Source organism: Bubalus kerabau, chromosome 15 (assembly GCF_029407905.1).
Source record: "Bubalus kerabau isolate K-KA32 ecotype Philippines breed swamp buffalo chromosome 15, PCC_UOA_SB_1v2, whole genome shotgun sequence".
NCBI classification, from domain to species: domain Eukaryota; kingdom Metazoa; phylum Chordata; class Mammalia; order Artiodactyla; family Bovidae; genus Bubalus; species Bubalus kerabau.
Window position 1 is genome coordinate 66886536 of NC_073638.1, and position 15462 is coordinate 66901997.

At 42.4% G+C, this 15462-nt stretch overlaps 1 protein-coding gene across 4 annotated transcripts in view; it reads left to right on the top strand.

Annotated features, from left to right (window-relative positions):
- The window catches only part of TRIM44 (tripartite motif containing 44), a 109996-nt gene that overhangs the window by 60298 nt on the left and 34236 nt on the right, over window positions 1-15462 (top strand). Inside the window, exons 5-6 of one of the 4 annotated variants that reach the window (XM_055549312.1) lie at window positions 6474-6558; window positions 7055-7475. The exons of 2 other annotated variants lie outside the window; for them this stretch is intronic. In XM_055549312.1, coding sequence (XP_055405287.1) covers window positions 6474-6534 — 61 coding nt within the window. In that variant the 3' untranslated portion in view covers window positions 6535-6558; window positions 7055-7475. Of the gene's footprint in view, window positions 1-6473; window positions 6559-7054; window positions 7476-12907; window positions 12927-15462 lie in introns of those variants that run through there. One more of the 4 variants, XM_055549317.1, reaches the window with a different exon arrangement.

Here is a 15462-nt window from a genome sequence, read left to right on the forward strand (position 1 = left end):
GTGAGTGTGATCCCTGGGTCTGGAAGATCCTTGAAGGAGGAAATGGCAACCCATTCCAGAATTCTTGGCTGGAGAATTCCAGGACAAAGGAGCCTGGCAGGCAGCAGCCCATGGGGGGGTCGCAAAAGAGTCAGACACGAATTAGCAACTAAATAACAACAAATAGTTTCTTTACTAGCAACCAAGATATCAAGCTTTCTCCCTCAAGCCAAGCTGCCATGGATGTCAGTAGGGATCTGTTGGACTGGAACTTATTTGGTAAAATGAGCACTTGAAAAAGTGTGTTCCAGTATGGCAGAAAGAGGAGTCAAATTTTCCTTTTACCCTTTAAATTCCTACCTGGTTCCATTCAGTTTGCGTTGAACTACCATTTGGCTCAGTTTATTCCAATTAACACCTCAGGGCAGATTGCCTTTGATCTGAAATTTCTCACATTTATGATATACACTTTACCATCTCAGTAAGCCAGAGTTTTGTTCCAAAGGTTTCTGTATTGCTGACGGTGTTAAATGAGAGTTTGATGTGTAAGGAAGACAGACGGAAGTGTGGGTCTCCCCACATGGGGGATGGAAGAGACATGAATCTGGAGACGCTGTGTTCCAGGTCTGCTCAGAGTTTCACACCTGTCTCCTTTGCTAGTATTCTTACCACACAGCTCCTTCCCCACTCTGCACAGAAGTCCAGGGAGAAACGGATTCCAACCACTCTCTATGGTGGTCGGAACAAAGGAAATATCCTGTCCTTTTGAAACATATTTGTCTGAAATAGATCTATATTTTCCTCCATTCCTGCCCGCTAGAGTCTCCCTGCCTTCTTTTCTCTTTTCACTTTTCCAACCTCGTGAGATTTGAGGTGGCCAAGTATTTGTGCTTTTGGTCATGTCTGTTCCTTGTTCTGAATTCTGTTGTGTACTTTTCCTACTAGTTAACAACAATGATAATCAAAGATACCATTTTTTAAAGTTTTACTGTGCACAAGTGTTTTTTATATATTCCCTTTTAACTCTCATGTAAAGCTTATGATGGAGCTATTATCCCACTTGTAAAAGAGAGGAAATGAACACTCAGAAAGATTAACTTGCCCTGGATCACATAGCTAGTAGAAGCAGAGCTAGGATTTAAATCTAGTCTGGTTTCAGAGCTCATGCCCTCAGCCATGATGCGTACTATCTCCCAGGGGCCAGCCCACTTCTCTCTGTGACCCTGAATGAAAGGCATGAGGATTCACACTCACTTGTCAGAGCATCACTTTGATCTCATTCCTCTAACCTGGGAGTTCTTACTTGCCTTGACGTTCAAATGTTACGGCCTCTGTGTTCTGCAGGCTACTTTTCCTCTCCTTAGCCTCTGTCACTGTAAGGGGCTATTTCTTCATCTCATCCTCACACAATGCCCCCTGAGGGTCAGCAGTAAAAGGGTTGCTTTTAGACTCCCTTGGGAGCAAGCAACCAAGCCTTCCTTTGACCCTGCAGAATTAGCTGCCTCTTGCTTCTCGGTGGTAGTCCCTCTTCAAATCCGTGATACAGTTATACAGATGACAAGGATTCTTGGAGGAAGTGGAGGAACAGAAGTCCTAATATGTAGAACATGGATATTAACCACTGTGGAATCACCTTTTAAGAGGGTATCTTTAAAGCCCATAGTGATTTTTTTTTTTCCAAGCCAAAGGGAAAAAAAAGCAATTTACACTTTTGGCAGCAATTTTCTGTCTTCTCTATGCTATTATGGGAGATCTTGTGTTTGCTCCCTCACAGATTGGCTCCTTCTCTACTCCTGTTGGAGCCTGCTGAGAAGTAATATATATTCAAGGAGAGGAGGCGGCAATAGGTTCTGCTGCCTTGAAAGCTGTTGTGTAGTGGGAGGAAGTCAGAGAGGGAAGGACCCTTAAACCCGTGTGTTCTGAGGAGAAAGTAGCAAGATCAATATTAAATTTTCATTTGCTATCGAGATTTTCTCTGATTTTTTTTTTCTTTTAACTAAAAGGAAAATGGCGTTTTAAATGGTAACAGCCATACTGAGGATTTCTGTAGAATTTTTCATCTTCAGAGCTGGCTCTTATTCAGGCAAAGAGCCCCCGCTGAGATCAGTGTGAATCTGACCATGCTGATTCTGTGATCCAACAAACAGCAGTTCTGAGGAAGTAGGAGCTCAGGGAGAGTCAGCAGACCTACCTGCTATTCTTGGTAGGGGACCGACTGAGTGACCCTGGGCAAGTCATTTAACCTCTTTGTCTCTGTGTAGCTGGGTTTTATTTTCCTGTAAATACTAGCCCTTCTTTGCCCTACTCTAGCCCCAGTTTTTGGGAATATAGTGTGTGTAGGAATACAGTCATATATCAAATATGAAATGAAAATAATTGCTTATAGCAGATTATAGATTCTATAATTTGGTACGGTTTTTTCCTCTACATTTCTCAATTTTGTTTCTTTAAAAATTTTCTTGGTTCTATATACTAGGTATTCTTTCCCCCCATGCCCTAAAATAACAACTATATGCATGTCCTCAGATCTGGCATTTCTCTTCCTAATTACTTAGTTTGTAGAGATAGGAGGGCACTAAGTCAGTGATACATTTTTATCCTCGGATGGTAAATTTGTGGTTTGGTATTTACATTGTCTTCATTTAAGAAGACCTAGGTGGAAGCCAAAGAAAATGGCTCTGATACTTGGGACATGGAGTGGAACTGTCAGGATTGCCTCTTATCCTCACGTGGGGCTCTAACGTCTAAGTTGGTCTTCAGCACAGAGAGCGTCTTTGCTGTCACATTTCCCTCTTATGGAGCCTGAGCTGACTTAGTTTTCCTCTGCTGATGTGACTTGTTCATCCTCTCCTCACCCGGATGAAGGATGAAGCCATGCAAGGCATTGTACTGCCTATCTTTAATAAAAGCAGGCCTTCTTCCTAAAGTAATTGATTTTCATATATTTGCCTGTGAGAGCCACAGCTCTATTTTATTTTGTGCATATTCGCCAATAACCAGAGAATCCATTCACAGCTGGAAAATTCAGCCAAGGTGACTCTAGCTTATTCTACCTACCTTACAGTGGGAGTGCTAGCTAGGAGCAGCCTGCCTTTTTTTGGCTTCAAAATGCTAAGAAAAAAAGGCCCAGGAGGAAGAGACCTGGATGTCACTTTTCATAGTGTGGTTTTATGCTAAATCAACTTTGGTTTGCCATCCAGTGTGTACTTATGATGCTTGGCAGGCTTACCTTGTTTATATGCTTGACCTCAGAGCTCATCAGAATAACAGTCACTTTTAGGAGTTCTGTTCCCTTATCTCTTTAGCAAGTAAAATTGCAGAGGAATTTTTTCATTTGTTTGTTCAGAAACATTTTCAATTGTCTACTCTGTTGCCAGGCCCCATGCTAGGCCTCAGAGATATGAAGATGAAGACAGACTTTGGCTCTGTATTTGAAGATCTCAAAGTCTAGTTCAAAAGAGAGAACTAAGTAAACAATTTTAATTTCACATGTAAGGGCAATATAGTAATTATAATTATAAATTATATTATAAAAAAGCATTTATTGAATGCCAACTACATTGTTGATGCTGGGAAAGATTGAGGACTGGAGGAAGAAGGGGATGACGGAGGATGAGATGGTTGAATGGCATCACTAACTAAATGAACGTGAATTTGAGCCAACTCTGGGACATAGTGGGGGACAGAGGACCCTGACTGCAGCGCTGCATCCAAGGGGTTGCAGAGAGTCAGACACGACTTAGCAGCTGAGCAACAGTAACATCAGTGGTGCCATCCAACCGTCTCATCCTCTGCTGCCCCTCTCCTTTTGCCTGCAATCTTTCCCAGCATCAGGGTCTTTTCCAATGTATCAGAAAGTACTTTAAACATTTTTTTTAATTTCTCACAACAGTCCTAATAAGTGGTTAATACATTATCTTCACTTCTCATCTGAATGAGAAAACCGAGTTGCAGAAATGTTGTATGTACACTAACAAGGTCACTCAGCTGAAAAGTGGTAGAGCCAGTATTCAAATTCAAGTACTCTGATTTGAGACTGCGGGCTCTTGACCACTACAGTACAATGATTCTCTACAATAAAGATGTTGGATGTAGAATCAGGTACAACTAACTCAAAATAGAGAATCAGAAAAAACAGCGTTTGTGCTGGCTTTGAAGGATGGGTGTAGGGATTAGCTTTTCTAGACAGACAGGATGGGAAGGCCGTGCAAGCACAGAGATCAGGCCTTCTGAAGGCTCAGAGGGATGTAAACTCTCGTGCTGTGTGGTAAAGGGTGAGTAACTGCATGACTGGCCTGAGGCAGGAGGTGGGACTAAAGGGTGGCTGAGTCTCCCTTGCCCAGGGTCTTGTGTGCCATTTGAGGCACCAGATGGTTTATACCACTTCCTGTTGGCTTTGCCTCTTGAGTACAGCAATGCCCTCCCTATTCATAGAAGAAATGGATGGACTTTTGAATCGTAGGGGTCTCCTCCTGTAGTCATAGCTCATGAGTTGTTATGTGTAAATTGTTTGCTTTTTCTGTGCCTCAGTTTTTCCATCAAATTGCACATCTTCAGCTATACTGAAAGGACATGTAGTTTATGAAGCATTGAAAGTATTCTTCTTTTGGGTTTCTTCTTTATATAGAAAAGCAACTGAGGTATAGTTGTAAAAGGAAATTTTTTGTTTTTATCTTATTTATACCTGTTTTGACAGCTCCCACCTTCCTCTAACTTATTTTTTTTTTAGCTATTAGTTTTATTTTATTTTTTTTTAATTTTATTTTATTTTTAAACTTTACATAATTGTATTAGTTTTGCCAAATATCAAAATGAATCCGCTAACTTAAAGCCAAATTTGGAGACTAGATTCCTGGTTCTTTCTAAATTAATGGAGATAAGGAATACTAAAGCACCAGCATTTTCCGAACAGATTTAAGGCTCTAGATGTTTCTTAGAAGCTAGTCAAAGAACTAAATTGATGTCACAGGTATCCCTGAGTTAGATCCGGTGCTGAATAGTCTGGTTGGAGCCTAATTCTCTTCTTCCTTGTTTAATCTTCATAAACAGTTTGGACTGGCACTAAGCCAGTGATAGATGTTAGGGAGTCACAAAACTCCAGTCTGTGTTTTAAGAATAAGTAAATTTGATGTCCTTGGTTCTGCCCCCTCCTCACCCCTGGCAGCCACAGCCAGATGTCATTAGTGGTGTCTTTTTCACTTTAGGAGAAACCTTCTGGTCTCTAGCATCTTCTTACTACCTCTCAGTGAGAGGCAGGCAAGAGGTGAATAATTCTCTTTCCCCATAACTTCCAAGGAGCCTTCCTTTTTCTGTAAGCTCTGCATGGCTGAACTGCATTCACCTCTTTACCTAGAAACCCACAGCAGGTGTCTGTACCAGATGCTGGGAGCAGAAGCTGGCATGTTTTTTGTTTGGGGCTTTTTCTTTTCAAGATGGTATGAAGTTTTGGAGTCACTGCGTGCAGGTTTCTTTAAAACTAGAACTACAAGGAGGGAGCTTCAGAACATGAAGAAGGTGGCCAAAGGCTGAGCTAAGACTGGGATACCCTAAATGGTGACGTCTTGGCCAAGGAACAGTACTCTTGTGCCTGTCCTATTTGGGCCTGGGACCTAACTGTGAGTGGTTGTAGGTTCATTAAAAAAAAATAAAAATAAAAAGACTTCTTTAGCCAGAAGCAGGGGTATTAGGAAAGAAAAAGACTTCCTTACATAAATGCCTCATTCCCCCACTTCTTAGTACCACTACCAATTGTTCCCTGTAGGTTGTAATGTGGTTGTAAAACAGAAAAGTGTTTTGTTTCCTTGGTGAGTACATGCCTCCTTCCCTCCCTGGTTCTATCAATTCTATTTAAAGGAAAGTGAGACTGAGCGTGAGAAAAACAGTGTAGAGAGGGAGGAGCTGACAGAATTACAGAGAAGGTAGGCAAAGAAGCATTTCTCAGCTGTCCGTGGCTGCTAGATGCATTGGTTCAGATGCTGTGGGGCAGTGTACCATATTATCCTACTTCGCAGATACTGCCACTCAGACAAGGACCGGTTAAAACCGACCTAGCTGCCAACTTTGCCCTGACTTTCAGGGCTATTCAGGATTAGCACCTAAGCAGCTGTCATAGTGATACCTGCTTATGTGTTGTACCTAAAATAGGAGTCAGACCTACATATATTATTTCAAAGCTTTAAAAAAAAAAAAAACCTCTGTTAAGTTTAGTTATTCCCATCCCCTTTTTACAGATGAAGAAATTGATATTACAAGAAGTTCTTAGGCAATGGTCACACAGTTAGAAAGGATTAGAACCCAAATCTGTCAGGCTTAAAATTCTGTGCTTTTAACCTGCACACTACATACTCTCATTCTCAGGAGATGGAAGGTCCGTATCTTCCAACATCTTGGCTGGCAATAAGTAAAGTTAATGGATGGAATGGTGACAAGCCAACAGGGATTTGGCATTTTTATCAGAAAATGTTGTTTTCATTTTCTTTATTGAATGCCAACAGCAGTTTGTATGAGGCCGAAGTCGAGGTGGAACTTGCCAGGAAACTGCCTAAGGTGGAATGAACAGAAACTTCTCTCCCCAGACAGGTAAACATTAGTTTACTCCCTGGCTTTGTGGAGCCAGCAACTGCCATCGCCTCTTCTGAAAGAGCCACTGTTCACCCAGTGGCAGGTGCAGGCCAACTGTTGCCATGACAACGGCAGGAGCGGCAAGCAGTTTAATTCCAGAACTGATAATTAACTGGGGGGTGGGGTGGAGGTGGGGAGAGAAATGGGGGGATAATTGTTTCAGGAGGGAAAACTTAGCAATTACCAGCAAGCTGCACAGATAAAAAGGCCAGGCACAGACACCCCAGCTCAGCATGCCCCTGGAGCTCAGCACTCATCCCTTCTGGTTAGGAATTTTTGATAAATGAAAATGAAGGGTCGAGTCCGCAGCCAATCAAGACTCTTTAACTACCAAATAAGGAAAAAGGAAGTTATATAGGCTGTAAGAAAGAAATGCAGGGGGCCAGATAAATGACTACCCTAAATGACATCACCCAACCAGCAGCAATCCAGAAATGTTATCTAAACTCTGCAGGAGGAATTCATGCCTGGAGATAAAACAAGACCCACAAGGTGTACCCACTGTGAGCTTCTACTTCCGTGGATGGAATCCGGGAGAGTAGCTTATTTTTACAGAGGTGATGGACTTGTTAAGGTCATTGATCATCATGGCTATTCATCTGTCAACTCCCCAGAGACCGCAATAATGAACGTGAGCTAAGCATTCCACATGGATCATCTATCTCATGTAATCCTACAGCAGCCTGGGACAATGGTGCTGTTCTTATTCTCATATCAGACTTACACATGTTCAGTGCTTTACCCAAGGTCACAGAGCTAGTAAAGCAATGTACTGAATCCTATTATCCTATTGATTTGTGTTTTTAAAGTAAAACCTATAGTACTCTGTGGGGATGTCATGGTCCCAATCTAGAGTAAAATCAGGCTTAAGTAGATGCAAACAGTTTACAATAAAAAGGACAATATTTTTTTTCTAGTAGAATAAAGATAAGCTACAAAATAAAAATTACTAGATAAGCAGTGCTGGAGAATGTCCTGTCGTGGGTTTGAGATCTGTCAGACTCATGGTTCACAGATTAGCCCTGTGTCACAGATCAGCTCTGATCAGATGACCTAAGTGTGAGTCAGGATTTCTTCCAGACTTGTTCTGTGGCTCAGGGCAGGTTAAGGCTTGGATGAGGAGCTGACATTGCACAATGCAAAGTAACTGTCCAAAACTCCTCTAAAGATAGATTTTCACCAAACTTCCATGCTTTATGTATTTTTCATGGGAAAAATGCCATAGCGTATATAGCAAGACCTCCCTGTATTCCAGAGTATGTGTGTATAATGCACATACATGATATGAGAGAGAAATAAATAAAGAGTTGGCAGGGGGGAGGGGAGAGGGAGAAAATGTGGGGAAGGGAGAGAGAAAGATTTTACTTTAAAACAGTGAGTCTCAGTGAAAGGAGAAACATGACGTTCATGCAGTACCTACAGCGCATTGTTCCAGGCGTTGTTCTTTGGTGTGCAGAATATAGTTTTCAGCAAAGCACTCATGGTCCACATAGCCCTCAAAGAGCTTATACTCTGAAATCTCAAGTAAAGACTGAAGAAGGTAAATGGTATGTAATTTAAAAACACATCTTAAAGAAAGCCATTAATTCTTCTCTTAAAACCTATTACAAGAACTAAAGCTTGCCCAGTCCTTCTGGCTAGTAGGAAAATGTGTAAAAGACAGAATACAAGAGAGACTTAGATTGATAATCACTGCTTAAAACAATGAGCTTCCCTTCAGTTTGTCAGAGATTTGACAAACTAGTAAGTTGATGTTGCCTTTGCAAATGAAACAATTAATATCAGAATTTGGGAGCTCGACTGACACAATAATTTTGCTGGAAAATGTAATTTTGTCTGCATAATGGAAGCGGGATTACTTCAAGGAGATCTCATTAATGTGCGGTCACCTACAAAAAGCAGTGTAACCTTTCTTATTAGATTATTGCAGGGTCATGATGCCAAAGGCAGTTGGAATAATTCTCAGTCTTTTGTTCTAAGAAAATAAATTAAGCACTGTCTAGGAGTCTAGATATAGAAATGGAAATCATTGAAGACAGAAAAACAACATAGTCACTCATTCTGAAATTTATATAACCTTTTTTTATATTTCTGTAGGTTTCATTCCACTTACCATTTATTAAAATAAATTATATCCAATGTCTGTTATGTGCCAGGCAGTGCTAGATGTTGAAACTGTCATGGAAATCAAAAGCCAAAACAGTCCCTTTTTGCTTGGTGCTTACCTTATAGCAGTTGGTCTCTCCTCCCCATTTCAGAGCCATACATCTGTTCTCTGTTCAACTCTCCCCAGTCTTAAAGAATCAGCACCTTACTAAAAAAGATGCTCGTCACGTGCAGTTATAAATGGAAATCCCCCAATCCTGGGCTTCCAAGTATATTAGACTGAACACTGATAATCTGAGTTGTTGACTTAGTCTTTTAAACTAGGGTTCTAGGATCCAATAAGTCTGGCAAATGCCGCTTATTTACCCAGCTCTTGAAGTTCCACAAGTACCATGGCATAATAAAGGCTTTAAGCACTCCTATAAATAGTAAGACTGACTTACTTTGTTTAACCCAGCATTCCCAAACTTCTTGACCATAAGAATCTTTTATCCCCTATCACATAAATACCCTTTAGCACCAGTGTTCCTCAGCTGGAGGAATGTGGCTCATCGTCCACTAGATATTAAGAACTGTTGCTGATGAATTGCCATCTAGAAAGAGAGTATAAGAGACGAAAGACAGTTGTAGTAGGAGTCCGCAACTCTTAGGTTGAAATCTTGTTGTATTTTTAAAAAGCTAGGTCTTCTGAACCATTTCTCTACTATTATTAATTTATGTCCAATACAAATGGGAGTGTAGCTATCAGAGGTTCAAATAATGGAAACGGATACACCTTCCTGGGAAAAGAAAATCTGAAGAGGGCCACTGGGAATTTTTTTAATTGACATGAAAATGAGACTTGGATGTCCGTGATTCCTTTCAAAAATAACTTATCTATCATAAATCAGTTTTTTGTTCTTCTGGTCTTAATAACATAATTCCTTTCACTCTTAACAATAAAAAAGTTGTAATTCCTACATATCCCAAGCACCCAGCATATTATGTAGTACAGAGCAGACTCTCAGATATTGGTTGAGTGAATGACTGAAACAGACAATGACACGGAATGTTACTAAATACAGCGCAATACGGAAACGTGCCGTTTTTCCAGTTTTAGGTCAGTGGATAAAGTGAGTGTATCCTTTTGTCATATGATAGTGCCAGGCTTAATCACAAGTTGAGGGAACCAAGAAAATTTATATGTATAGAAGTATCTTTCAAGCTGTTACATGCTAGGTCTGTGGCGGATTCATTTTGATATTTGGCAAAACTAATACAATTTTGTAAAGTTTAAAAATAAAATAAAATTTAAAAAAAGAAAAAAGGATTCTGTGTGTCAGAGATTGCCCCAGTGTGACCCGGCCCTAATGCCAAGTGGATTATATACCAGGATTGCAGTATCCTGACTTAAAGAGAGGAAGGCCGTGAGACTAGGATGTCAGGTCTTTGATAGAACTTCTCTGTCCTTCATTTTGTCATCAGTCATTTAGGGGCCATAGAGCACCCATTCTGTCTGTATTCACGATTGAGACAACATATGTGAATAACAGTATATAATAAATGCAAATAAGAAATGTCAATGATGCTCCATGCCCTTCCAAAGTATAAGCATGAAACAAGCAAAATGACATAAGGATAAGCCTTTTCATAATACTATTTAAGACATAACCTGAGGTTCATATCTGAATTATTTAAACAGACATTTATCAGAAGTAACAAAAGAAACAGGTACGTTACCTTTGATTCAGCACCTTTACAATTTACATGATATACACAGGTGGCTCAGCAATAAATAATCAGCCTGATGAACAGGAGATGTGGGTTTGCTTCCTGGCTTGGGAAGATCCCCTGGAGAAGGAAATGGCAACCCACTCCAGTATTCTTGCCTAGAAAACTCCATAGACAAGGAGCCTGGTGGGCTACAGTCCACAGGGTCACAAAAGAGTTGGACTCAATTTGGTGACTTAACAACATAGACATCTTATTTCCTTATTCAAACAAACCTGAGATGTAGTTTTGCTTACCCCCATGTTACACAGATGAGAAAGTTCAATGACAGTAAGTGATCTGTTCAGGGTCGCCCAGCTAGAAATAGAGGCGCCTGGAGTCAGAACTTGCAGTAAGGCCTTCTTGTTCCCTGTCCTGTGCCTTAGCCCTCACAGCTGCTTTTGTTCAAAACATCGCTCTTGCTTTTCTCCTCCCTCTCCAGTGTGTTCTACCCTTGACTTCTCCTTCTCAGTAAATGGCATCATCATGTCTCAAGCCAGTAACCTAAGAGTAATACTCAATATCTCTCTTTTCTTCACATTCCACATCCAATTAATCAATAAATTTTGTCAGATTTACCCTCACCTATACATCACATCCAAGAACTTCTCTCCGCCACCCACTCTCCATACTGGTCCAGGCCACATAATTTCTCTGCAGGCATTCTACTGGCATTCCCTTATGGCTACTCTTACTCATCTTTCCCCTCACTGTAACCGCCCCCTGCTCCCGCCCAATCCATTCTGCACATAGATACTGAAATGTTCTCTTGGGATACAAAGGAGGTCATCTAATTATTTAGAATGCCCCAAGATGAAATATATCATGTCTGGAGTTTGCTTCGGAATCCCCTGGAGGAAGAGGACCTATAAAGTCACACAGGAGGGGGTTCTACCATCCTCACGCCTGCTGTTCACCCCCGTCCTCACTGCAGCCACACAGCTCTCTCACTGTCCTTCAGACAGAGGGGACGGTCCTTCACTTCAGGGCCTTCGTGCTTGGGGTCCCTTCTGCCTGGGTGTTCTCCTCAGAGCTTCACACGGCTCATTCCCTCTCATTCTCTAAGCCTCTGATGAAATGTTGCCTCTTCGGACCTTCCTTCCTTCCCTCCCTGCTTTGGCTTTCTGCTATCCTTGTCACTACGTTAAAATGGATTATATATGTAACTTATTTTTCCCCCCACTGGAAGTAAATGTCATGAGGGCAAAAGCTTTGTCTTTTTCACCACTGTTCTCTCAGTGTCTGGAAAGTGATGGGCACACAATTAATCTGAATAAATAGCTATGCAAAACCTGTTTTCGAAGTTGTGGAGAGAAGTCTGGTTTGGAATAGGAAAACCTTAGATTCACTGGGCTATACTGTCAGTCTGTCACCTGGTGCAGGTCATTTACCTTCAGCCGTGATTTGCGATCTGCTTTTGTTATCCTCCAACAGCCTGTGAGTTTGTGAACGGTAGCAGCTGAACTTGGTTTTTCTTCATCTTAGTAGGAGTCATAGCAGGTATGTTATACTATTCGCTAACTGTATACACGAGCAATACTTAGGCACTTTCCAGGCTTGGAAAATGACTGACCTGGACTCGTGGACCCTTGGCTATTCCTTAGATGATAATGATCATGGCCATAATAGCAAACATTGATATAAGGCCTTACCACGGGCCAGGCGCTGTTCTAAGAGTGTTACGTGTCATGATTTCATTTAATCCTTTTGCTAGCCCCATAGGGGTAGAGGCTGCTACTGGCCCCATTTTCCAGATGAGGACAATTAAGCACAGAAAGAGTACATAGTTTGCCCAAGGTCAGATAGCCAGTGAATGATTCAGAGCCAGGGTTTGAACCAAAGCCATCTGGCTGTGGAGTCTGTATTCTTAACCAGCTCTTTCTTCTGCCTTTGCAAATCTTCAGTGTAGGCTTACAGCAAGATAGATAGATAGATAAATAGATGATTTAGTAAATAACTATTTAAAAAAATAAAAGTTCAGCTGGGTGCATCTGCGCTAAAGAAGGCTTCTAATCTAAGTATTCAAGGCTAGTTTCTTGGCTCTTTTCATTTAAAGCTGCACGCGTGCCCCGTGTGCTCTGTGTGAGCCTTCTGAGAAGGGTGGGGATGCAGCAGTGAGAGCTTTGCATGGAGTACACTGTGCTGTCAGGACCGTGGAGAGACTCGGGTGGTGCTCTTTGCCTGTCCTTGGCGAGCGATGGGCTGCAGAGGGGCCTTCACGTCCGTGGCCGCCCTTTGAGCTGCGGACTTGTGTGCCTTGCGATGATGAAGTTGGAGAATGGTGGCCTGTCTGAGCCAGCGTAGCACAGGCTGCTGTCTGGAAAAGCAGGGTGTGAACTCACATGTATCACTGTGAGATAGTTCCCTAAATAGGGGGTTTTTGTGCTGACTCTTGCTTTTCCAGCTGAAGCCTGACTGTTTCCTCTTTCTTCTCTTAAAACAATCTTTCTAGAAGGCGTTTCCCTTCCTACCTGCCTTTGAGTGACAGGGCTGACATCTGGGAAAAAGGAGAAGTGATCTACTTCTTTACAAGTTACATCTCCATCAGACCTGAAAGTTGTTTAAAATTCAGTCTTTGCCTGTGGAGCTCTTGAGTCAAGGTGAGGAGTACTCAAGTCAGCCTTCTGACTCCATGAGAACTGGAAGTAAAGAGTGAACTCTTGTCCTGAATCAACCAGCATCAGTCAGTAAAGACGTCTTTAGGATGGACTCTGCCTGCAACTAAGCGGAAATGGCAGAGGAGGATATATGTGTGTACTCCACTATTATATATAAATAAGGGACTTGCACATCGTGGACTTTGGTATCTGAGGGAGATCCTGGAATCAATTCCCCTGTGGATACGGAGGAATGATGTAATATACAAAATAATCAGACAGCTTTAAGATAAAACATTCATTAAAAACTGAGTGTGTGTTTTATACTCTATCACTTTAAGAGTTCAAAGAATCAATGTGATGCACTGGGTAAAGAATACAGGCTTTGGGGTCAGAGGTTCTGGTCAGAATTCCAACCTCATCACTACTGGCTATATAACCTTAGCCCCACTATTTCAATTCCTTAGGCCTTGGTTTTCTCATCTGCCAAACAGAGATGATAACAGTATCTAAAGTTAAGATTAATGAGAGGATCAATGAGATCATTCCGTTAAAAAAAAAATCTTTTGAGTGCCAAATCTGAGCTAGGCACTGTTCTGAGTGCATGGGATATGGAAAAGGCCCCTGAAGTCTCAGTGGCAACAACAAGCCTTTACTTCTCTCACATACTGCATGTCCCCTGTGGATCAGTTTTAGCTCTCTGCCCACTTCTCCTTCATTCCAAGACCAAGGCTAAAGAGCAGACCCCGTGTAGGACAGGCTGGCTGGCAAAGGGGAAAGAGCAGTGGCAAAATGGTGCAGCTCACCCCAGGAGAGCAGGGGCTCAGTTTTGAGTCAAGCGACAGAGGGAGAGAAGAGTCCGGAAGGCTTGCAAGATGAGAACGTTTTTGCGGTGATTCAGATGAAAGAGCTTGAAGTTCTAGGCTTGGATTAGAAGAGTGGCCATGCAGAGAAACCAATAGGTGGGGAAACATGGGATGGGGACTGGCGAGAACTTAGTGAGTGGCCGCATTTGAGAATAAAGGAGGAAGACGGAGCTCAGTCAGGAGCACTGGCTTCCAAGGCTTGCTCTGCCTCTACCTAGTTATGTAAACTCAGGCAAGTCATTGAACCATTCTGGGCTTTGAGTTCAACGTTTATAAAATGAAAGGCCTGAGTTTGATGTGGCCCCTGAGGTTCCCTCTAGCTCTGTCCCTTTCTGGCTCTAAGACTCTGAAGTCTCTGTCTTAGGAGATCACAGACCACTGGGAGTGGTGCTCATGAGAAGGAAGGTTGGCTTAGAGAGAAGGTGTTAGAGTGACTCCAGTTTGCATCTGTCTCATCCCATTGGGTTGTGTGCCTTTCCTCTTTGATTTTGCTTAGAGCCCTCTTTCTTCTTGGCTTCATTTTGAATCCAAAAAGGAAATAGAATTTCTTTTTCATCTCCAAAGCGGGGTCCTTGGAAACACATAGCACCTTGAGGTCATGGGACTAAGTAGCCTTATGGACAGTGTTTCTCCAGCATCTTTTGGTATCCTGGCATCTTTCTATCCTTCAGCATATTTCATGTTATGATAGCACCTTCACAGTGTCAGCCTGGGAGTCTGTTTGAGAGGATCCTTATCCCCCCTGCCCCAGCCTGTCACATACCACACATCCACACAATCAGACATTTCTGCCACTCTTCCTCCTTCTCTAGGGCATGCTTCAGCCTCTCTTATCCTGTACTCACTCTCTCCCTTGGGAAGAGGAGTAACTTGTCTGATTGGTGAGAGTCTGGCAATTATTTGACCTCTCCTCTCAGTTGCACAGGGTTAATGTGTTAACAATCACTGCCCTGAGAAGACAGCATGGCCATGTCTTTCTCTCTTCTCTTTTGCTTTCTTGAATCGCTGGGTTCAGGCAGGATGGACCTTCCTTGCTCTTTGCTCTCCATTGAAATAAGCAGACTAGGAGGAAATTGTCTCTTCTGGATGCAGATAGGTCTTTGTTCCAACTTCCACATCAATGACTAAGTAAATTAAGTCACTCCTTCCCTGGAATTCAGATGTCTTTAATAATTTAGTGGGGCGGGGGGCGGGGGGGCGTCTTCCCTGGTAGCTCAGTTGGTAAAGAATCCGCCTGTAATGCAGGAGACCCCAGTTCGATTCCTGGGTCAGGAAGATCCCCTGGGGAAGGGATAGTCTACCCACTCCAGTATTCTTGGGCTTCCCTGGTGGCTCAGCTGGTAAAGAATCTGCCTGTAAAGTGGGAGACCTGGGTTCGATCCCTGAGTTGGGAAGATCCCCTGGAGAAGGGATAGGCTACCCACTCCAGTATTCTGGCCTGGAGAATTCCATGGACTGTATAGTCCATGGGGTTGCAAAGAGTCGGACACAACTGAGCGACTTTCACTTTCACTAATTTAGTGGGAGAGGTGGCAGGAGGCACC